The sequence below is a fragment of the Epinephelus moara genome, chromosome 2 (assembly GCF_006386435.1).
Source record: "Epinephelus moara isolate mb chromosome 2, YSFRI_EMoa_1.0, whole genome shotgun sequence".
Lineage (NCBI taxonomy): Eukaryota > Metazoa > Chordata > Actinopteri > Perciformes > Serranidae > Epinephelus > Epinephelus moara.
Window position 1 is genome coordinate 16,296,981 of NC_065507.1, and position 25,456 is coordinate 16,322,436.

At 41.1% G+C, this 25,456-nt stretch overlaps 1 protein-coding gene and 1 non-coding gene across 4 annotated transcripts in view; both read left to right on the forward strand.

Annotated features, from left to right (window-relative positions):
- Positions 1 to 25,456, forward strand: part of LOC126405259 (cytoplasmic dynein 2 heavy chain 1) — a 145,615-nt gene that overhangs the window by 115,650 nt on the left and 4,509 nt on the right. For all 3 annotated transcript variants that reach the window (XM_050068912.1, XM_050068929.1, XM_050068921.1), the window contains 7 exons: positions 3,567 to 3,642; positions 3,966 to 4,192; positions 5,121 to 5,225; positions 10,829 to 10,945; positions 13,506 to 13,613; positions 14,082 to 14,183; positions 21,047 to 21,136. In XM_050068912.1, coding sequence (XP_049924869.1) covers positions 3,567 to 3,642; positions 3,966 to 4,192; positions 5,121 to 5,225; positions 10,829 to 10,945; positions 13,506 to 13,613; positions 14,082 to 14,183; positions 21,047 to 21,136 — 825 coding nt within the window. The remainder of the gene's footprint in view (positions 1 to 3,566; positions 3,643 to 3,965; positions 4,193 to 5,120; positions 5,226 to 10,828; positions 10,946 to 13,505; positions 13,614 to 14,081; positions 14,184 to 21,046; positions 21,137 to 25,456) is intronic.
- On the forward strand, positions 7,485 to 7,558 carry trnat-ugu (transfer RNA threonine (anticodon UGU)). The gene has a single exon. It is a non-coding gene; the product is annotated as a tRNA-Thr (tRNA).

The following is a 25,456-nucleotide window of genomic DNA, read 5'->3' on the forward strand; positions in this document are numbered from 1 at the left end:
GCTAACCAACACACAATCAACACGGTCCCAGTAAACCCTTACACCAGGGAGAACTGTGGCAGAGAACATGTTTTTGTAATTAAACTGCCACAACGTTTGCACACTTGTTTCTCCTCTCCTCCCTGTCTCTCCTATTTCCCAGGCTTTGTCCCAGTACTCCCCCTTAGCCATCCTGCTCTATGTGGAGTTGTTAAGGGGAAAAAAGTATTGATTGCCCTAAATGAGAATGTGAACATACATAACATAATTATTTTCCAGGCAGCATGCGTCTGTGTGTCGTGTATGTTTCTTAGGGATTTGTTTCTCCTCTCGTCTTTCCCTCTCTCTCTCTCTCTCTCTCTCTCTCTCTCCATATACATATATATATATATATATATACTACATATACATTTTTATCTCTTTTTTATTTCAGATGATGTTGTTTCTCATCCATGAACATGATCGCCTAATTATTTAAAGAGTCACAGCTCCTCGTCCACTTCACCATCACTTAGTCTGTCCTCGCTTCATCTGCTTTCCTCCATTCTTTTCTCATTCATACTTTCCCCATTTTCATTCTCTTTACATGTCTCTGTGTTTATGTATGTGTGTGTGAGAGAGAGCCGCGGTAGAAGAAGTCCGAGATTTAATTTGATGGCCATAGGAGAACAGCAGGAGTGGCCAATTATGTCTGGTAAACACGACTAGGTTGCTCACTGTCTGCTCACGAAGTAATTGAAGATATATACTCACACAATCAATAAAAACATGCAAACACACACCTCTACAAGACCCATGCATTGAATCTTTTACTGAATAAGCAGCCAGTGCTTTGTGCGTAAGATAAATGCGTGCATGCATAAGCGCAATCTGAAATCTCACTCATACATATGTATGTACTAGCACATTTATCAAATGTAGTAGAAACGTGTCCCACTGTCTGTGAATACACACTCAAGCACAAGATTACAAAACAAACAACATACACTTAATCATTCAAAGAATTACTGAACATGCCTACACAGTTTTCCTCCACCCCTCACCTCATCCACCTACGGCATCAGTGGGCAGATTGTAGCTGCTGAATGAATAGCAGCGAAGTGCAACAAACACACACTCACAAATTGAGACTGCCCTCACACTCAGTTATGTTTTAACACTATGATTTTTTTTGTGTGTACATATGTGTTGTCATATTGCAGCAGACTTTTTTTTTCACTCCCTGAAGCCTCAGTACTAATGTTTCAACTCCCTGTGCTCCAACGCACAGTGCAGCATCTTTGTTTGGGCAAAAACTGGATTGATCTTAACTTTGTGATTTACCCACTAACTGTATGGGAGGTTTGCTTATTGCCAGGACAGAAGAGTCAAGAAAGTGAATATTATAACAGTCTAACCTTCACTCAACAGCTACTGGTGATTTTCCCTTCAGCAGCTTATTAAAGGTCTAATATGTAGGATTTAGTGGCCTCTAGGGGCGAGGTTGCAGAACTGAAACTTCTCCCATGTGCTTAGCGTGCAGGAGAACTATGGTGCCAGACCCAAAAACTTGATGGCCCTATCTAGAGCCACTGTTTGATTTGTCTGGTCTGGGTTACTGTAGAACAACATAGCAGACTCCATAGGGGAGAATCTGCTCAGTATGTAGATATGAATGGCTCATTCTAAGGTATAGAAAACACGGCAAACAAAACAGTTCTTATTTTCAGGTAATTTAAGCTAATGAAAACATAGTTATGAATATTATGTACCTTTTCTGCCAATAGCTGCCCCTAAATTATGAGTAGGCAACCTACAACACCAGAGCCACATGCTCTCTTTAGCCCCTCTCCAGTGGCTCTCTGTGGCCCAACAAAACAATTATATGGAAATGAATAAAGTTATTTCTCAACATTTTAATTTTCTTTTATTATTGTTATAGGCCTGAAGTGAATCTTACATTCTCCAGTTGTAAAAATGTGTAGCCTATACACCGAATAAAAAAGCCCTGGCACCTTTTCTTCTAAATTTTACCAAACCACAATAGCAATGGCCGGTTTTGAGTCTCCCAAGCTAAGCTACTTGTGGATTCCAAAGGGGGAAAAAAATGGAGAATTTAAAGCCCAGTTCAGACCAAAGATTTGCGACAAGACAAAACTGTTTTAGAACACTGCAGAGAAAAGCTGTAGCGGTGTGAACTGGCCGGTCTGAGCTTGACTCAAGCCGGCTGATGGTGTCACCTGCAACTCAGCAGGTCAAATCGCCAGCAGCTGGTTTTAGAACATAAAACACATCACCTCTTTCAACATAAAATCGGCTTGTAGTGAAGTCCACTGATCAAGTCAAAATGACCGCAGACCGTGTATTCGTTTGCTGCAGCAGGTGCTCCATCCCCGCCAAGCCCTCTGTTTCCATCCTCACAGTGTGCTGGTGTCAGACGGTGGGTCGCTGCTGCTGCTGCTTGCTGTTTGTGCTTATGCCCCCTCACACACAAATTCTCACTGACTGATGAATTGGTGCTGGTTTTTTATATTATTGTGGTGTATTTATTATGAATGCAGTGCATCTGATGCCTATTTAATGCAACTGTTGCCAGTATCTCACTATCACTATTCTCATTCATATTTTAAGAAGCTACAAATTATATTCAGCCACAACAAAAGCCTGAAAAGCTGAAGATCAGAACAGAAGTACAGAAAGTTGTTGCGTAGAGATGATACACCATCTCATCTAGTTGCATTGGTGTGAACCGGCAGCTTTTTAGAACATTGCAAAATGGCGCATTGCAAGTAGTTGCCTGTTTCAACTTGTCTTATCAAAAATCTTTGGTCTGAATTGAGCTTAATAATGCTTGGACGGATTAGTTGGTTATCACCATAATGCTGCAAAGTTAAGGAACCAAATAATCATAAATAGCTCACTGTAGAGTCGCCATCTTGTGGTAAAAAATATTACGGAATTCTTATTTAAACCTATTAGTATTATTAATAGGGAAATTAGGACTTAATAGGTGGTGTTACCTTCAGTATAAGGCTCAAATATGTGTTTCAGCTCCAGTTAGTTTTGGGCTCTTTTGATAGTTCACACTGGACATTTAAGACAGTTTATATTGGGGCTGTAATACAAAACCTTGGCTGTTCTGGGTTTCTGAAAAGCATCACTTAGTATAACAGTAACATTTGAGCTGACCATTACAGAGGCAATTAGATGTATGTTGATGTTCTGAAGTGGTTTTAACAGTGTCAAGTATCACTAATACACACAGTGTATTGTTACCCTGAAAGTGAGAGCCACAAGAGAAGTTATTCTTGATTCTCTGGTTTGTGTATTCCATCTCTGGGGTAGACAAATATGGCAGTCATGTAATTAAGACTGTACTTGCTCACAGTTGTTAAAAGATTAGGAAGAAAAGGGAATACTTGTGAGGGATGATACTTCAATCCTCGCACACTATGGATGTAAGATTTTGAATGCCATCTGTTACTGTTTGGTTGACAAATTCTCAAAGTAACCCATTAGCACTTGATGCATCTTGACTCTTGTACTGGGAGTAAAATAAATATTTTGTCATTTTTGTGCTTCCTCTTCCTCCTCTGTGCTTTATCCAGGGTTGGACAAAGTTCTATGAGTTTTCTATGTCGGACCTCCGTGCTGGCTTTGAAATCATCGACAGGCTCTTTGAAGGTAGGGGGGCTGGTAACAAACATTACAATGCAGCGGAGAGCTGTGCTCTGTTGATTCGCTCTGCAGCATATATGGTAATGAGAACTGGATTCTGTGGGTTCTTTGATCAATTACCTCTTTAATTCAAGCTACCCCTGATAGAGCATGACCTGGACAACACAGCATTTGCATCTCTATGCAGTGTTTGAGAGCCCTTCTTTGTATTTCCCTGCTTTTCTGTGTGTGTGAGCATGTTAGACCAACATTATTGCTCTCTTGTTCTCTGTGCGACTTACAACACGTTTGTAGCTTTCTTTGTGTTTGCATGTCTTGCTGTCTCCAAGGTGGTAAATCTTTCCAGTGGGAGTTTGTCCATGGCCTGTTAGAGAGCGCCATATATGGTGGACGGATCGACAACCCCTCTGACCTCCGCATCTTACGCTCCTACCTTGAGCAGTTCTTCTCTGCACGCCTCCTCTCATCCTCCCTCTCGGCTGGTCAGAGAAAGAGTCGAGGAGGAACACGCTTCTTTCCACCTCAGATCAGCCTCCCAAACTCCTGCTCAGTAGTGGTAGGTTGTCAGAATGATTCAGTGGTGTTGCATATGCAGGAATGCTTATTTTAATTTACAGCTGCAGGCATAGGTGCTGTATGTGTGGCTCCTAAAGATGTCCAAGAAATAAATTCTTGCTGTAGAGGAAAAAGCATCACAAGCCGAGTGCCATCCAGTCCCGTTATATTAGAGGGAAAGCAGACATCTCTACTGCCAATATCTCCAACACTTGGCAACTCACTCCAAAACAATGTAGACTGATAAATAGCACTATGGGTAAAATATGTATTTTTGGTTTGGGGGTGAACTGTCCCTTTAAGCTGCTGGCCCTAGGTGCCCTGGCACGGAAGCAAAAACAATTCAAAGAAGGTACTGAATTAATGCACCCAAGCTTTTCACTGACTAGATTTACTATTAGTGGTTTGCTGAGTATTGAAGTCTCATTAGTCCATGTTGTGTTAGCTTCATTTTAAGTTGGGTTATAAAGTAGCCACTGCAAATAAATCTGATTAGTTAGCCCTGAGTTCACACAATTGGTTTCATCATTCTGTTGCTTTGCATTCTGTTGATGCAGCTTTGTATACACAAACAATAAGGAGGAACACATGCCTAAAACTTTTCATTAGATGTGAAGTAGAGCTATGGACAGATGGTTTGGTAAGCAAAAGAAATCAAAATGAAAACCTATACTTTGAACTGGCAGTAGTAACTGGGAGTTTAATTTGAGTATTTAAAAGTATGTTTAGTACCAAATGGATGTTGTTAGAGAATCTGCATCAAACTATACAAACAACACCCTTTTGTTTGGAAATTATAAAATATTGTGTTGTGTCTTAGAGCCATTGTAAACATAGGCAATATGCTCACACTCTCTTTCTCCTTATTTGGGCAAATGGGTGCATTTTTGTGTGTGACCTGTACTGTGTTTGTCTGTGTGTCTTCTCAGGACTACCGCAGCGTTATAGAGAATCTCCCAGAGGATGACAGACCTGCATTCTTTGGTCTGCCTGCCAACATAGAGAGATCCTCCCAGAGAATCATCAGCTCCCAGGTGCACACACACACACACACACACATAGCCACCTGCTTATTTCCACCAACCCACACACCACCACCACTGCAAGCTCCATCTTTTCCTCACATATACAGAGATACAACCACAAAGGCACACACACATATTTATTCCCATGGGCTCACACAAACTAACAGCAGGAGCACACACAGTCACATTCATTAGTGCACATGCGCATGCACTCACATACATGCATGTACACGCATAGTACACATGTACACTCTCACCCTCTCGTTCTATTGAAACCTCTCTAGACATTCAGGTGCAAAGAAAATTTTCATCTTGCTTTTTTTGCACATTTATTACAATTTAAATGTAGGTATCACAACCAATCAGAACACATTTGATTTATCAGTTTGGGTTATATTAAATAAAATAAAATCCTTTGCTTTTTTCCTCTGCTGTAACACTACAGTGTAGAGTTAACATTCAGTGTTGCAGGGCAGCAAACTGCGCAAAAAATAGCAACCAACCATTTTAATGAAGATATCCACATTTAAAGTATGTGTCAGCAAGTCAAGCACGTGGATCTGGTCAGTACAGATACTGGTGTTTTCCAGCTCCACTCGGTAAGTCAGGTCAAAGTAGTTCCTGCCCAAAGGTATGCTCAGTTGCTCACATTTTCACTTTCACTGCACTCTCTGTACAGACAGGCAATTCATCTCCTAATTACTGCTCAAATTACAGAGGTGATTACTCCGCCAGATTGGAGGGGAAACCTGTGCAGTTACTTTGTATGACATTGCAGTTATTACTGTTTTTCTGTCTATACTGCGTATGTGTGGGTGTGTGTGTGTTTGATTGTGTGTTAGTACGTGTGCGTGTGTGTTTACCCTTCAGTACCCCCCTACAACCCTTGTCATGTTGCAGGGAACCTCCCCCATTGTCGAGAGATAGAGGCAGTTTATTTTAGGGTCAGGACTTCAATTTAAGGTTAAAGCACTTCACCAGGCAGCCATCCGTTCCCATTTATTTTACTATGAAATAAAATTGACTTTGCAGAGCTGTGAAACTAAGTTTAGATTAGATGAGTAATCCATCATCTTTTATTGTCGCCAAGGTCATGTTGTCATTGTGTGGTCATTGCGTTTGTAGGTGTAATCTGATTTAAAAAAAAGTCTACTCTGCAGCAATAACGTATTGTTAACAAAGAGTGTAATGTTCAATGTTCTTCAAAACGGGCAAGGATGATTAATTTAGAGTTTATTACTGGCCAAAAGGTTGAGGTTAGACATGTGAGTATAAAGGTGAGGGCAGAGTTTCTGGATTCTCTTGACATGGAGACGGGGTCACCAACCATATCTGTAGCTGATATACTTGTATGTGTTTAACATAGAAATGAAATGAAAACATTTTTCAAAATGTCACTTCTATTGAATATATTTTTGAGCTCACAGCATGCTCTGTAGCCGTGGGCTTTACAGCTCTGTAACTAGGATCCTGGGACAGGGCTAGGGCTGCATGACTTGCAATGAAAATCATATTGTGATATAAGTCGCAGTTTTGGTGGGAAAAGTAATTTTTGCATTTCATTTTCAATGAAAAAAACATATAAAAATGATGATGTTATTTTTGATGGGGTCTCTATCAAACAAACATCATCTGGAATATATGAAATATGATATGTAGGCTGGGGCATCTCTGTAACAACACAATGCGTCACATGTTGTGGTATATTTTACCTTCATCAAAAAAATGCCGCTCCAGCGATTTGGAAATTGCACTCGGCCATATTACAAATTTAATAGTATTTTAATTAATTGTCCAGCCCAAGTGTTTGTCCATGTTTACATCTTTGCATTTCTGTCTGTTTGCACTGCTTGTGTGAACAATGTTTCCATTGACAACACGTGCGGTTGCAGATGGTTCGCTAAATTTATGCTCATATTGTCATCAATAATCATTATTTCTAAAGTGTATGTTCACGTGTGTGTGTGTGTGTGTGTGTGTGTGTGTGTGTGTGTGTGTGTGTGTGTGTGTGTGTGTGTGTGTTGATGGTCACTGCAGATTCTGATGTAACTCAACGCAACGCACTCTGACGCAAACACAAGATGTGTTCTTTCACTGTCATGGTTGTCTGTGTGTTTGTGTTTTAGGAAAGGGAGAGGTTTCACCAAAAGGAAAGGCTAATTCATTAATGAGAGATAAAAGAGAAACAGGATTTTAGCTGTTTATGGCTGCAACTGTTTACTTTCTTTTTTGCTTGATTCAAACAGAATGGCACAAACGCATATGCAAGGCACTGTGGCTTAGTTGATGAAAGTGCCTGTCTTGTAAACAGGAGATCCTGGGTTTGAATCCCAGCAGTGCCTCCTGGGAAGTCTTGACTCTTTGCTGACCTTGCTCTACAGCAGGGGAATGAAGTCTCCCTTTACATCAGGACAACAGAAACTCTATATATTTCCTTTTGCAGCCTGAAAACTCATCTCTTCAGTTTGCACCTTGGCCCATAAAATAAACACAAAACCTCTTTTTATCTATTTCCTATTGTCTTTAAAGCCCCCTTCCCACTGCACAAGAAACACCTGCTGACATCTGGCTTTTTTATTTGATGGAAAGGTTATTCACACCCAGGTCAAATAACTCTGCAGTAGTACGGGTATTTATTGGCTCCAGCCTCGATCGTCTCCAATTGGCACTGATGAAAATACACACCCAGGTGGACTCACTGATTTTAGCCCCTTTGCCGACATGTTGCAATGACAAGCTACCAGAAAATACTATACTGTCCGTCTCCATCCAGCGCTCGAACATCGTTAAGATTAGTCTGACCTCCTTGCTGTTTACTATCCTATTTTCCAGCCCATCCTAGAGGTAGAATGTGACATATCAGAAAAATAAAAAACCCGCACAGAAAATATACTGTCTGTCATAGAGTGCTGTACTTGGCTCGATCTACCGGCAATGGGAAAGGAGTCTATCCCCTTTTTTTAGTGGGTTTTCTCGTGTTTTAAAAGCTTGTGTACAGGCGCTAATTTTGGTGGAAAAGGCGTATAATACCCTTTTTCTATTGGCACTTTTGGCCGCACCGTGCCATGCTAAGCCACGCTGGAAATGGACCTTCTCAGGAGTAGGTCCAAAAACCAGGCCGCCGGCCCTCAAGCGAGTAGCAGTGACGTCACGCCAACTGCCGACAAACCCTGATGATCCCGTCAACACCTATTTTTTGGTGCTTCACAACAAAAGTTTATACATAACAAAATAATGGGAGACTTTTATTATGATGAATCTATAGGAAATGAAATGTATTACTAAATTAGCAGAACTTTGTTAGCAGCATCTCTTCAATAGACTTGCACTTTTTGGGTTGTACCCGCATGGTTGAGTGCATTTTCATGTAAGTCACTTTGGGTAAAAGCATCAGCATAATAAATATAATGTAAACTAGAAAAGCACTCGGAGAGCACAGACCTCCGCCAAGCAGCTCGGATTTCCCGCCATTTTATTATTTTATCCACTTCGCTTCAACCGATCACCACCAAAATTATCATCTGTTCCTTGTCCCATTATCAACCTTTCCTGAAAATTTCATCAAAATCCGTTTAGAACTTTTTGAGTTATTTTACAGACAAACAAACAGACAGACAGACCAACACTGGCGAGAACATAACCTCCTTGGTGGAGGTAAAAAGGAAAGTAATGTAATATTACATGTAACATAATTCATTCAGAACAGATCAGAACAGAACATTCATAACAGTACTCTTGCTTATGGAAATAGAGCCAAAATGAAATGGAGTGATAGGATGGACAGACTGAGATGGTGTTGATATTTTTTGTCTTTCTGTGTGTAATTATTCTCAGCAAACACACTTAAACCACACAGACCCATTAGAGCCTGTATACAGTCCTCATGTGGGTGTTAATGCATTTAAGTCCATTCTGACCGTCAGTGTGCTCTGCTGATTACTGGAACCACCAACCTAGTTTAATTCACACCACTCCCACAAGGCCACTTGTGTGTATGATACTGTGTGTCTCTCTCTCCACCGCTCTCCCCTACTTGTGACTGTCTCCCCTCCTGCTGTCGTTTGTCACTGTCACATTCATGCTCTCTCTCTCCCCCGTGCCCTCTCCTCTCCCTGAAGACCCGTGTCACCGTCTGTGGGTTGGACACTTAACCACACACACACTGAACGGACCCTAGGGGACCATCGGTGGTGTTGGTGGATGCCATTTAAAATAAATACATAGGCTCAGTGTGACTGACCCAACATGGGTCAGAAGAGTCCTAAAGTCTACTGGGGAGTTTCTTGGGCTTATGTGCAATTTAAATAATGAGTAACTATTTGAAGTATTGACTAGCAAATGAAGATGTATCATTGGGTTATTAGCATAAGATAATACAAAAATTGTGCATCAAGAAAGTATCTTTTCCTCCATCTTGTCTGAATAAATGAGCTGTCTGTCCCCATTATACTTTATATCTGGGTATAATAGCACCAGTGCTTGTGTTTTTTACTGCCCAGTATATGTCTTTATAGTTCACCATCTTGACTCAGACCGTGAGAAATACTCCCCTGATTAAAAACCCTGAACCACAATCCAGGATTACATTGAATTAAAGTGAAAGCCTTAACTAAATTGACTGCACCCAGTGCGATTAAAACTGAACTCCCTCGCACATAGACATTGTCTTGTAACTTTTTCTTCCGAGTTGGTTATGGCTGTAAATGCAGTTGCCGCCTGGTCGTCACTGGTTGAGATAAGAATAAATCTTAATATATTTAAATCCCTATATATTTGAACCCCAGTATATTTAAAATCTCCATCCTCAGCTGCCCTAATTTTTCCTGCTGTCAGGGTGAAGTTCTAGATTAGCTATCTAGTTTTTATCCCCCTACCCTCCCCCTCTCTCTCCCTTCCATACAAACACACACACACACGTGTGTGCACCTACACGCACATATACGCACACTTCCCCTCCTGAGCAGAGAAGATAAAGCAGGTGTTAGTAAAGAGTTCTCCTGGACCAAATGAAAGCCATTTATCAGACGCTTTGCCTTCCTCACAACACACACATGTATAGAAACTCACACATTTGCACAAACATACACACTGAGTCATGATAAAAGCACTATCCAAGACTTTAAGCCTGAAGCTAAGCACGCTTGATTAGGTGTGTAAGGACCTGTTAGGAGATGTGTTTAGGGTTTGGCCTTTTTTCACTTGTAATATTCCAGGATGTGAAATGTTGTTGACTGTCACTGGAGAGTGTAGCTACCAGAGGTGTCAGTGACATTTATCACAGTATTTTAAGAACTAACGGTGATTTTCTTTTTAATCATACATTGCTTTTTCACTCTTTGCACATTACAAAGGACAGGCGTGATTACTACATTCACCTTCTTTGACTACATAGTGAGCTTTTTTAAATCATCAATCTCACCTCTGCACCTAATTACATGAAGGGAGTTGCAAACAGCATGGGCCATTTATTTTTGGGTGACTTTTACAAGTGCACTACAGGACCTGTCTCATAAACAGATGCAACACTCAGATTATTAAATCAGGAAACAATTATCTCTGCGTCACTTCTTCAACACCTTTGCTAAATTGATATTTTTTGTGTTGACTAACAGGTGATTTCCCAGCTGCGTGTCCTGAGCCGCTCAGTAGCAACAGGATCAAAGTTCGACAGGGAGCTCTGGTCCAATGGACTTTCACCCGTCCTTCACTTGTGGAAGAAACTCAACCAGGTCAGTTCTGTTTTTCCAGGTTATTATTCCCACATTTCTTATTCCTTTTCCAAAACTGAAAAGTCTTCAGCAAGAATCAAATTAAGTGTATCCTTTAATTCTCCAAACCAAATTGAAAAGCAGGCCCTATACATTTCATCTTGATTAAAATGTCACAGATCTTTCAGTATGTGACTCTTAACCTCATGCCCTAAAAAAATCATGACCAAGACCAGACCAGTGCAAGTCTCACACTGCGTGACATAAATGTGGAACATGCAAACCATAAGTACTACTCACAGTGATCACATTCCTATAAAACACTGACAGAAAACAAACGAAGATTCCCCTTAATTTACTGCTTTTATTGCCATATTGTGTATATATGTGTGGGTGTGTGTGTGTGTAGTGTACCATGAGAAATGTATTGATAAAATAATCAAAAGGCATTGCAGAGGTCAATCATGGGTGGGAATTTTTCTTTGTTTTCTATGAGCAAACAAATACAAACAAACACTAAGGCGCTGAATTCCACTAACCACCTTTACTGACTACTCCTTTTATGCACAGGCAGTTTAATGATGTCCCTGCAGTTGTGGACTAGAAATATAATCCTGAGTCCTCTGTCTAAGACCAAGACAAGACAGAGTAAAAATGTGGTCGAGTGTGAGATGAGACTGAGACCTTCCTGGAGACCAAGACCAATCTCAAACACTACATCACTGATCTCCACATCACTGAAATGAGTCATTTACTCTTGCTGACAAAACCTCCAACTTTAAAGTTGCTAAATTCCCACATATCTTACATACTATTTTTCCATCAAACTCTTAGTACCTGCTAAGTATTTACAAATAGATGTTGAAGTTCTTTTTAAGCTGTGACAGTTCCACGCTGGTCTTTATTTGTATGCAGAATCATGTTTTGTACATTGCTCATGCAGCAGCAACTAGTCGAAATTAAAAGCTGTGAAAGCTAATTGAAAATTAGTACGGTCTAATTTAGCACTCTGTGTGATAGCCACTGGCTTGCCTAGTCAGGCAGCACTGCTGTGTGCGGTTGCTTGGAGACTGGCACCTTTTCAAATCAAAAGGACATCTACCTCTACATTAAATAATTTAGCCACCATATTCCCGCTCTGTAGCTCTGCCTCTCTTTTATTCACTCTCATGTTGTAAATCACACATGCTGTCCCTCTCATTTTCTCTACTTCACGCCTGTGTCCCTCTCTCTCCCAGTCCCTCGCAGGCAGAGTTGTTTCGTACCCACTGAGTGGAGAATGATTGACTGTGTTAATTGTTGCCATTGTATCACTAGCCAGCTTCCCATAGATCACAATCTACCTCTGACTGCTTTCAATTAATGGGACCTTTGTCGTCAGCTAACCCTCTGTGTTTGACCATCAGCGGATGTGTGATCCCTGGAGTGTAGCTTGCATGCACATGCCTGTTTGTGTGTCTTTGTTTGTGTGTATGTATAGATGTTTGTGTTTGATTTAAGTGGGCGTCTATGTGAGTATCTATGGTCATGTGCATTTCTTTTTAAAGATATTTTTGGAGGCATTTTGCCTTTAATCGATAGGACAGTCAAGTGTGAAAGGGGGAGAGAGAGAGGGAGTGACATGCAGCAAAGGGCCACAGGCTGGAGTCGAACCCAGGCCGCTGCGGCAACAGCCTTGTACATGTGCGTTTCTGTCTGTAAACTGTGTGCATGATTTTGTGTGTATTTATTTTGACAAATCTTAATGTAGTCTGGATCGAGGGGAGGAGCATGAGACAACACAATCAGTTTATTTGGCTGTTAAGTTATATGTTTGAATACAGAAAATAGCAGAGCTGTCATCACTCTGCGTTTTTTTCTTACTGTCTTATTTATCTCCTGCATCCTCCATCCCACAGTCCTACCATCCCTCTCATTCTGTATTTCCTCTTGCTGTTTCTTACTGAGTAGGTGCGACGAAAACAAAATAGGATGCAGGTACAGAGTGTGATAACTGCAACAGAATACAAAATATCAGTGTGTATGCACACCTGTTTTTTCTTCATGTATTTGTGTTTGTGAAAGTCTACAAACACCAGAACTTGGTGTACTTACAGTGGATCTCTGTGTTAACTAAAGTAAACAGATTGTCCCTTTGGTTTGTACTGCAGACTAAAAGTCAATTCCCCATTTGGTTACATCCTGTTTTTGTGGAAGAGCTGAGAATGGAAGAATTTAGTATATGTATGTTGAGCTAAAGAAATCCACAGGGAACAATGGAAAGATAAGTCGTAATGGAGGAAATCATTTAAAAGGAAAACAAAGCATGCTGATGCACGGCAGCAATTACAAAATGCATTATATGTCCATGTTCCTGTTTAGCGACCAGTTTGAGTAGCCTGATTAGCAGATGTAATGTTTAAAATGTTCCAGTTATTAAATGGTTTTCCTTCTTTCATCTGTACACTGTTTTAACAGCCTCATACTCTCTCTCTCTCTCTGTTTCAGTCTTGGAAAAGTACAGTTTTATCCTGAGTAGCAATCTATCTGTTTATCCTCTCAGTATGCCAATATGTCTTTATGTCTATTGACTGTCTCTCAGGGTTCTACTCTGATCCACCAGAAGGTGGCGCCACCTACAGAAGGTCAGGGGTCACCAGTCCTGGCATTCATCGCTCTGGAGCAGTTCAACGCCATCCGCTTGGTCCAGGTTTGTCACATAACCAGTGTTCTTAATAAAGACAAACACTTGTACATTTTTTCATAAGTGTCAAATAGTACATTGTCAAAAAGGAAAATATTCTCATCGTGTAGTGTTTATTGAATATTTGTAATTTGGAACAACACTTTTATCAAATAATTCAAGGCTTTTACCCAGCAATGTAAATGAGATGGATATTTTGAAACATTAGGAGTGATGGAAAATGGGCTTTGTTTTATGAAGACGCATGAGATGAGTGTGAAACATAAACAGATAATGTAATTCAGACACTTATGTTTGATTTTAAGACAGCAAAGTAATCAGATGAAAATACGAAGCCCAATCAGTCAATCACAGGGCCTGTCACAGTGAACCAGTTCACAGCAATCAAAAGGCAAGATGTCAAATGACACCCCAGGTACCAGTGCCCTAAAACGTTGGCACAGTATGTACACTAAACTGTAACTGTTGTCACAGGGCATTCACCAATCCCTGGCTGCACTGAGTAAAGTCATCAGAGGGACCCAACTGCTAACTCCTGAAGTCCAAAAACTGGCCGCTGCCTTGCTCAATCAAGAGGTAAGAAAAGAGAAATAAAAAATAAAATGTGATACATAGAATTAGTATGTTTCTTCACTATATTATTTTAGAGTTGTGATTATTTTACAGATGAAGTATGAAACTTTACTGTGATGAAGTCGAGACCACAGGAGCAGGTATAAATGCGATACACAGAACTGACTCGTAGACATCTAGCAAACATTGCGTGTCCTCGTGTGTGTCCCCAGGCTGAATCGAGGACAAAGGGGATATGATGAGGTAGAGGGGGAGAGATACACAATCAACCTTTTACTTCTTCTGAGCTTGTAATCTCCTGAGAACAGCCTTGGGCATAATTCCCTCTCCGTGGCTTTCCTCCTCTCTCTTTTTGTATTAATCAGCAGGTCTTTCGTCTCATCCCTCTCTCTCTGTCTCTCCCAAACAATTTTCCCCACCGTTCGTCTCTCATGTTTTCCCAGGGTTCCTGCCGATCCTTAAAAAGTCTTAAAAAGGCAGTGAATTCATCAATCAATCTTGAAATAAGGCCTTAATTGGTATGTAAGTGTCTTAAATCAATCCTTCAGAAGTCTGAAAAATGCTCAGACATGGCAAGTAGGATTTTATGAAAAACTTTTTTCTGACATTGCATCGTAAGATATCAGAATAACTTGTCATCATTGACATCATCCAAATGAAGATAGGAGAGCCAACAACACTCATATTTACTTTACGGCCAGTATAGTATAGTAGTTTTGGTTATTGTAAAATTGGTCTTAAATTTCATTTCAAGTATCATTAAAAAACATCTTAAAAAGTCTTAAATCTAACTTGCCTTAAGCTGTAGGAGCCATGTTTCCTCTCTCATAGCTTGTCTCTCTCCTCTCTAACATACTTCTTCACTACAATTAGAAATGATACCAAGATTTTAAAATGTGTCACCTACCAAGAAGGACTTTGTAATAAAGTTGAAATCAATATTACAGTATTGATAAGAATATTTTTATTGGCTAAGACCAGACGCTCTCCAGCTCACTCTGTCAGTTGGTTTCGGATCCTCCACAGAATTTTCCCAACCTTTAGCGGTCACATATTTTGCCCTAGGAGGCTGAAATTTGGCACAGAGGTCAATTGTGTGTGTGTTTGTGTGAAGGTGTGTGAAGGTGTTCATGCCAATTGGCTTAAAGAGCGTGACAATGAAAGGGGCGCGTAACAAAAAGGCGCCAACTTCCAAGTTGCCCTTGATTGCTGTTCATGCCAATTAGATGTGGATGCATGTGCATACGTGGTTGTGAATTCACCCTTGTCTCATTAACAGTAGCTAGCTGATATGGAGGATGTATGCAAATATTAAATAATCACAGTAATATTCAATGTTTTATAGTGTTTCCCACATGACATTAGACAAGGTTCTTCAGTGAAAAACAAGGTGTCCGTTGTAACTTTGTATCACAACTCCCCAGACATCGTTCCCGTGAAATCAGTGCTCACATAAACTGGTGCTAATCTAGGATACTTGTGTCAACCAAAAAGATTTAAAAATGTATGACCTCTATGTTTCTTTAAAGTGTCCGACTGCTGTGTGTTTCCCCAAATGAGAGAACCTTATAGTGCACTTCCAGTGACCCAGTAGTAAAGAGCACAGCTTCCCTTGATGATCATTTCTAGGACCCATTTGAAGATGTTCTCTGTGTTTGTGTTGTGCATGATCAAAGTGCAGCATTTAAAAGAGTTGTTTTATGATTAAACAGATGTATTTGTTTGCTTTGTAGGGCAATGCAACTTTGTAAAGTTTCACCATTTAGTCTGTTTTACAAATTCAGATGATTGGGTATGACCCAAAATATTGGCACAGGCCAGTTTCCAAGCCATGTTCTCCCAGAGACGTGGTGTTTCCACTGACCTAGATCACAGTGTATCCAACAGAATTTGCCTGTGCCTTGGTTGAAAATGGGTTGTGGAGGCTTTGGAAAAGCAACAGCAGCAGTCGCCTTTGTTGATGCTGCTGTATATTCTAGCAATCCAAAACATAATTTGACACATATTAGATGGACTACTACCAGCGTTTAAAATGTGACGGCTTATCTAAAACCTCACCCCAGCTGGTAATGTTTTGCATCACTTTAAGACTCCTCCCTCAGAAGAAAGAGAATATATAGCGACAAAGAAAAATGTAATTATTTTTCCTTTTTCCCTTTACATTAAATTATCTTTACTGTGCATATGAAGACTTTTATTCATAACCACTCACTCCATTTAGTCATGGCTATGTATGTAGAAGGGTGTCAGTGTGTAGCTGCTATTAGACTCTTCAGCATTATCATTTGTTTCGAATAGAGTAAAACAGTCTTTTTGCTATCTTCTTTAAAACATCTTTGTGTCACATGTCAGTACTGCACTTAGAGCTACATTATCATTCCCCACTATCCATTAGAGCAGAATTATTTTGACAACCTCACATTGTCTGCAGTTATATTGTAAAGTGGAGAATTATTCTGTAAGTAAGGACAGTAAATCCTGGTCTATATCACCACCTAAAACAAAAATAACAGTCAAAAGAGTCCCATCTTTTTATTGTGTACGTTCTTATGTAGGTATCTATCAGATAAACCATTACCTTTTTGACTTTTTCCACTAATGCACAAGACATTATGTATTCAATTTTCTCAATGAATAATTCAAAAAAGTATAATTACATGTAATATTTCCACATTAGTTAACAGGTGGTTGTTGCAATTGCTGAAAATAGCATTACAACACTGACTGTAAATGAGATGAAGTGTCTTCGCGACGAATAATATTAGGTAAAACTCTTCGGATTGCATTCTCCAAACACGTGCTGTTATATGTTAGGCTGCTGCCATCACTGATTAGCCCAGTTTCAACCAGGGACGGGAAACGGAGAGAGCTAGGGATATGATTTATATATTTGAAAAATGGACGATTTGGGGTTGTAATATTGTAAAAGTGGCAGGCACAGCTCTGGAGGGATCGGCTTCATTGCCCCTCTCCTCAGCTGTGCAGTAAAAAATAATTAGATACTTGGAAACTACCCAGGCATCAGAGGAGAGTGGTAAGCAGCACTGCAAAACGGAAATAAATATCACCACCGCCTTTAGTCTGTGGAAAGATCATTAATGTTAAGACGTGAGGACTGATGTAGAGATGGCTTTTTGATTAAAGGTTAAACAATCTCTAGTACCAGAGAATGTTTCAGTGCCAGTTGTAATAATTAGCATGTCAGTACTGGCTGTTTCTATTTTATTCATTATTTCTTCAACATGGTTATTTTATTTTTTTTAAAGATATTTTTTGGGCATTTTTAAGCCTTTAATTGATAGGACAGACAAGTGTGAAAGGAGGAGAGAGAGGGAGTGACATGCAGCAAAGGGCCACAGGCTGGATTCGAACCCGGGCTGCTGCGGCAACAGCCTTGTACATAGGGCGCCTGCTCTACCACCAAGCCACCGACGCCCCAACATGGTTATTTTAAAGCAAACTGTGGGTCATAAGCAAAAAGTGATCAAAGGAATATTCTTATTCAAAACATGGTACTTGCCAGCAAGCCCCATCAGCGAGTTACCTTGGAGACTGGATTTGCACCGATTAAATGCTCTGGCAATAAACTGCTATGCAAAGTCACATGTGAATTCCTCACGAGATAATATGTGTAATTATAAGCATTGGTGAGTTTGATTCTAATAAACACAAAGACTAATTTGGAGGAAGTATTCATTTATATATTGAGCTGACACAATGGAAGAAGCCTATGAAAGAAAAAAGCTTAGATATGCAGACTTAGGAGCAGAAGCTGAGCAGTGAGGATGGAAAACTAGGATTTGTCCAGTGGAAGTGGGGTGTAGGGGATTCATAGTAAGATCAGCTGTCTGGCTCCTGGGGGAACTCGGAGTGCGGGGACAGAGTTTGAGGAAGACAGTGAAGGAAATGTCAGATGAAGCAGTTAGATGTAGCCAATGGATCTGGAAGCGAAGAAATAATGTCAGTTGGGGGCCAGCAGGGGGAACTACTAAGCAGGGTACATAACTCCTTGAGATCAGGTGGAGAGATCCACTTCCTCTCAGGAGGAAATCCAGGAAGAGGAAGGTTATTTATGTGTGGGAGTGGCCTATTTGAATCCCTTTGTTTGAGACCATGCTGCAAGGTGAGTGTGCTTGCTGATCCTGTAAGTTTANGCCATAATAGCTTATCATAGGGCTTAGGAGGTTATTCACTGAGTGCTGATCCTTTTCTAGAGCACAAACTTCTTGTGTTTATTTGAATTGTTTCAAACAAATTAACAAGGGCTCACTCTTTTTCATAGGATTTTCACACTACATTCTCATAGCCCAGGGCTGTCCTCAGCCATGGGCTAAGTGTTGACCCTGGGCTAACTTAGCATCTTTCATCCATTGTTAACCCAGGGTTAGCCTAAGCCCAGGGCTGTACGATTAACACTGCACTTCTACGAGCCCTGAGTTTAAGGTGAGTTGGAAGCCCTGTTTCACACTGGCCACGTTAAGTCTCAGGTTAAGTCAATTTTCAGGGGATAACCCTGCAAACTCAGGGTTAACCCATCTCCAGAGCAGGGGCAACAAGCCCAAGACTAAAGTTGGGGTTAGCTCTCGTTGAATGTGTCAGGATCGTGCTAGAGTGAACGCTTTGTTAGCCCCAGGCTAACAGCTCCCACAGCCTGAGGCTAAGAGCAGCATGAAAGCAGTCTATTAATGTGCTTTGTATGTAAACAAGCGTGTGGTCTGAAAATGTATGAGGCCTTTATATTTTTAGTTTTCTCTAAATGCAGCTGAAAATATATTTTTTAAGTATTTTAATCTGTGCTCTGGTGTACTTTCCGTGGGTGCTTATAGCTCTGGAATTATGTCTTTTTATCTCACATCGCTAACATTAATCAGAAAATATTTACAAATTTCAATGACATAACTTAAACCTACACACTTACCACATCACACACTTCAGTGTGACACACACACATGTGCACTTACACAACAGGAGAGCGACTGAATGGTTGACTTGCAGCTGAGAGACATGCTAGGTCCTTTTTAGGTCCATTATGACTTACAAGCTTCAATAACATCATATCCTTAATCCTCAGTCTCCCACTGTGCGTGCGTGTGTGTGTGTGTGTGTGTGTGTGTGTGTGTGTGTGTGTGTGTGTGTGTGTGTACTTGTGTAAGTGTGAGGCAGTTCTTTGATCTCTGTTTAACAGTTTAAGCAACATGGACTGCCTAACCTGCTCCAGAGTTAAGAGTTTGCCTCCTGAGGGGAGTTTATTTTTGCCACCTACACACAAATATTGCATTGTCAGTGCCTTCCAAAAATGAACCCTCTGAGCACTTCAAAAACCACACACATATGAGTGTTTTGTAATCTGCCACCTCTTTTATTTAGCGTATGGTTAAGGTTAGGTAACGAAAACAACTTAGTAAGCATCTGGAAAGATTCTTGTCATTGTTAAATAAAACCAACACTGACTGTACTTTTTGTATATTCATCCATTCCTCCTCACCCAAACTTTTTGCTGCACCATAAAAACATCACACTGTTTCCTGCTTTGGAATCTCTTTTGAAAAATGAACAATGCAATCCGCAGAAAAACAACAGCATTAGTCGTTTTTCTGTGGAGTTTTTTTTTTTTTTTTTTGCCAAATCACTGAGGCAGTGCAGCCCAGGAGAGTGAAATGTGCTTTTGCTACAGTTCCAGTGCAAGACAAAGGGCATGAGCAGATGGATAAACACACTAAAGTGGGTTAAAGGAATTGTTCTATTTACATACATGATGAGCCAAACAGAAAACCACATCTGTGTGTTCAAGAGTCCTTTTTCACTGTGAAGTTTTGAATCGCATTTCAATTTAGTGTAATGAGTCAAACATTTATACAGCATTAATACAGTATACCAGTAAAAGGCCATCCACACCAAGAGCAATAACTATAATAATAACTATAAATAAATCATCCACAGTGAAACTGTGGACGACAGTGGTAAACAATATTGTTGGGATCACTTTCAGAGCAATTTCACGAACAATAGAAACACTGGCAGCCAATCAAAATCCATCTGGATGTACTGGCAATGCAGCTGGAGTGTGCAGAGCATGCTTGGCACAACTGTTAACAGAACAATATCATTCATCAGTGTGGATGCTCACATCATTCATCATTATAGTTATTGTTCTCTGTGTGGATAGCCCATACTCATCTGCATATCTGCAAACTCCAACCCTTTGACGTCAAGACTTTAGTGGGTTATGTCACCACAGATGTAGCAGAAAATATGGACATAGATTAGATTTCAGTCAGGCCACAGGACCATGTAGTGACTGAGGCACAATTACATGTATATGGATGGTTTCAAAGTGGCCCAACAGGGTTCAGTGTTGTCAGTTTTATGTCTGTGTTGCACGGTATAATTGTAGTAGTCTTTAGCGAAGGGGAGAGAAAGGGACGAACCTCAGCAGAGATATGGAGATGGTTGTGGTCACATTGTATGCCTTTACACCACTAAGTCATCAGGACGACTCACAACTCAGTGACTTTTAAGACTGCTTTAGAAACTTTGTTTCAAAAATAGCTGAGGGACAAATCTAGAGACTTTTTTTTTGTGCAGACATTAGCTACTTCCCCTTGAAGAATGACTCCAACACAGCTGAGTGACTCTGCAGTCCTCCTGCATGCTGTGGCTCTCTGGGTTGACAGCTGCATTCAGTGAGTGAAGGAGAGGCACGATCAGTCGACCACACAGCACGTCGCTCACTGATTGCGGAATGTGAAAATAATATGGTTTACATTACCTTCTTGCTGACACTTGTCTTTTTGTTGTTGTCTGTTTTTTCATTATGGCTCTAAATAACTTTTCCTTCTCTGTGTGCCTGCTTCCCTCTGTCTCAGTGTCCTTTAACATGGCAGAATAAGTGGGAGGGACCAGAAGAGCCAATGCATTACCTCAGAGCGGTGGTAACACGGGCTCTCGCCATACAGGTAACTCATGCATGTGTATACAGAAAGAGACATGCTGTACTTTCTTTCTCTATCCCTCTTCCCCACATACATAGACATATACACACATGAAGTAAGACAAACACACACACACAGGAAGAGATAATTCTGGAAAAACATACTTTCTTCATATACTCATTAAATATTTTTAAACAGTTGCTGAATCTGGTTTGTGACAGTTGTCATGATTAAGTTTTAGTTACTCCTCCAGGAACTGAAATTCCCTCATCCCTGCTGCTATCAGAGGACTTGTGGTAGCATCTCTGTGGGATGACTGGTAGTCAAGACATTTGCTGACAAGCTCACTGGTTATTAAAAACCCCAGACATCCCTGGGAACCTTCTGTACTCTCACAGGAAAGAGACTTAGGAGGCCTAAGAGTTTTCTAATCAGCATTAGTGTACTGATTGGGGGATCCATTTAAATCCATCCTGCTGGGAGCTTTGTCCTCTAGTTGTGATGAATATTACTGAAGGACACTTCTGGATTTCTTTAATTCAACATGTTTTAAAAAGTACTTTGCACCTCAGGAGTCCCACAGTGGCACCCAGACCTTTTTTTTATGTTTCCCCTTATGACAAGAGTTCTTCAGCTGAGCCTGGGTCCAAGGACCAGACTAAATAGTTATGGCTCATGACTAAATTTATTTATCACTGACTGAGGCAATGTGTTGACCAAAACCATGCCAGAAAAATTCTAATGTTGTTTTCAAAAGCGCTTCATAAATAAAAGCGGATTATTATATAAAAGCATGAGGTTCTGGGAAGTGTCTGCCCTTGGTTGGTGCCAGGAAATAAAGACTCTGGCTGAAACTCATCTCAACTGTGTCTGACTGTACGCCTACCTCAATATGTTCTGGCAGACTGCAATACACACATACACACACACATGCTGAAAAATTATTTCTTTTTTTATGTGAAATTTGATGGATTTCGTTATTCATGTGGGCGAGCCTCGTTGCCTGTCTGTCTGCCGGCCAGCCTGCCTGCCTACCCATCTGTTTGTATGTATGTCCTCCTGTCTGCCTGCCATCTCTCGATTCTCACTGTCTGCTCGCCTCCCTGTCTACCTGCACTCCATCTGTCTTCATGTGTGCCTATCTGGAGGCTGCACTGTCCTTAACTGTCTGTTTCTGCCCATCAGTACTGAGTGATATCTCTGTTAGCAGTGCGTCTGTGTCCTGTTAGCTAATCAGCCTAATAAAGGCGGAGACGGCCAGAGCTGCTGCTGTGTGGAGCTGCTGAAGAATAAAAAGCTAACAGCACAGCAGTGCACCCCAGACGAGCAGGATGACCTTGAAAACACTCGAATGCTCACACACACATATGCACACAAATACTATGCATACCAGCACACACTGGCTCGCTGTATTATTAATACCCGAAATTCTTGGTGCACACGTCTGCCTCTGTGTGTGTATGCTCGTGCATCTGCGTCACTGTGCATGTGCCTGTGTGAACGTGGGTATGGTCTCGCGTTTGTGCATATTTTTCCTTGGCATAATGCTCATCCCAATTTATCTCTAAAGCCAGTGGAGTCTGATGCCATGCTAAAAAGGAATCCATTTATAATAGAGATTGGATCAGATGGTTGCTGATTCTGCCTCTATTTGTCAGCAATTTTCTTCAGCTGACCTCCAAATCCACTAGTCTCTGTGGCGACTTAGAGAAAACTGCCTACCAGTTAAAAAAGGAAATGCAAAAAGGGCCCAGAATAGATCAAAACTTCAATCTTGGGTCAACTCTTCAGGCTTAAATCTGGCCACTGCAGCCATGCAGGCTTATGTAAAGTATATCATGATAAGCAGTGGAATCAGTTGTTGTGCCATTCTGCAACATTTCCCAAAAAAAAAAAGAAAGGGAAAACTGAGAACTATGATTGTAATGTGAGATATCATATCAGGTTAAGTCCTGAGCTGTGCCTTTGACAAAAATAACTAGTTTTCGCAGTGACACAGAAGGAGGCTGCTTACATGATCAAAGCAGATGTTGCTGAATAAGGCAGGCTGGATCAACACATTGGAGCAGGCTTAGAGCGGTCTATCTCCAGTCATACAGATTCACACTCCATGTTTGTGTACTTATATCTGGATACAGCGTTTGTAATCTTTTAGTTTCTCTGCACACACACACACACCCTGTCTCTGCATGCACATGCTTGAGTGTGTCTAAGTCATGGGTTCTCAGAGATTTGCTGACTAAGTACCAGTTTAGAGCCAGCATATGATTGAGGGCCGCACAGGAAAAGTGCACACATAAAACAAAATATGCTTTCCATTTCACTTCCACAATAAACTGCAGAGTTGTCCACCTGAAATCTTTAACTTTAACTAACAGCACCAGCACTGATGTCAGAACATAATTCCTGCGACACTCAAGAGGTGCCACTAGTTGCCATGCAACCAGTAGCTTTCTACAAGTTGTCATTCATCACCTGACAGGCACTTGTTAGGCTGCATTCACACCAAATCTGAGGTTGTGGTGAAATGCCAGTCCTCACATTCATTTGAATGTGAGTACTGCGTGTAGGCTGTGGCAGTGGGGCCGCAGAGGATGCCAAAAAAAGAGTGCAATGGCCTTTGGCAAAAACTGTCAATCAGACGAGAAGATGCTCGCAGTCCACGGGAACAAGTAATACAGTCTCTTTATAGCATTGAATAAAATAAGTAAAGAAATAACAGTTTGTGGGTACTGTCCTAGACGGAAAAGCACTCACTTCGTTTGTGTGCGCCCACTTGTGTTGTTTGTGACAGTAAAGATAACAAAGTCATGATAATCACAAGGGATTCTACAGCTCTTGAAAGCCAACATAAACGAACTTACCGAACACAAAGTCACTGAGGTGGGAAGATTGGCTTTCTGTAGCTGGTCTCCACCTTCCACTCCCCCACAAATGGGCCATTGTCACTCCCACTAATCACTGCAACACCTGATTTGGTGTGAATGCAACCCTGGGGGTGCAGTGTGACGCAGTAGCTGAGTAGTGTATTAAATGTCAACACATTCTCACTCCTACATCGCCACATATTGATGTGCTTGATCATGGACTTTCCATGTCCACATATGACGTGCAAGGTACCCTGGGTGCGTTGGTTGTTGACATTCTGGGACACTTATGTCAAGTTCTGCCTTTTACATGCATTGTCTTCTTTCAAAATACACTTCCGTTTCCACAGGAAATTTAACATTTACATACTGTCTCTTTCAAAATAAACGCACTACATCGGTACAACAACAAATTTATGTTATTTTCCTTCAACAACAAGCACACATGGCTGGGTTTAGGCAACAAAAGCTTCTGGTTGGGTTTAGGCAACAAAAGCTTCTGGTTGGGTTTAGGCAACAGAAGCACTGGGTTGGGTTTAGGCAACAAAAGCTCCTGGTTGGGTTTAGGTAACTTTAAGCTTCTGGTTGGGTTTAGGCAACAAAAGCTCCTGGTTGGGTTTAGGCAACAAAAGCACTGGGTTGGGTTTAGGCAACAAAAGCTCCTGGTTGGGTTTAGGCAACTTTAAGCTTCTGGTTGGGTTTAGGCAACAAAAGCTTCTGGTTGGGTTTTGGCAACTTTAAGCGTCTGGTTGGGTTTAGGCAACAAAAGCTCCTGGTTGGGTTTAGGCAACAGAAGCAGTGGGTTGGGTTTAGGCAACAAAAGCTCCTGGTTGGGTTTAGGCAACAAAAGCTCCTGGTTGGGTTTAGGCAACTTTAAGCTTCTGGTTGGGTTTAGGCAACAAAAGCTTCTGGTTGGGTTTAGGCCACAAAAGCTCCTGGTTGGGTTTAGGCAACAAAGGCTTGTGGTTTGATTTAAGCAACAAAAGCACCTGTTTGGGTTTAGGCAACAAAAGCACCTGGTTGGGTTTAGGCAACAAAAGCTCCTGGTTGGGTTTTGGCAACAAAAGCTCCTGGTTGGGTTTGGGCAACAAAAGCACCTTGTTGGGTTTTGGCAACAAAAGCACCTGGTTGGGTTTAGGCAACAAAAGCACCTGGTTGGGTTTTGGCAACAAAAGCTTGTGGTTGGGTTTAGGCAACAAAAGCACCTGGTTGAGTTTAGGCCACAAAAGCTTCTGGTTGGGTTTAGGCAACTTTAAGCTTCTTGTTGGGTTTAGGCAACAAAAGCTCCTGGTTGGGTTTAGGCAACAAAAGCACTGGGTTGGGTTTAGGCAACAAAAGCACTGGGTTGGGTTTAGGCAACAGAAGCAATGGGTTGGGTTTAGGCAACAAAAGCTCCTGGTTGGGTTTAGGCAACTTTAAGCTTCTGGTTGGGTTTAGGCAACAAAAGCTTCTGGTTGGGTTTTGGCAACTTTAAGCT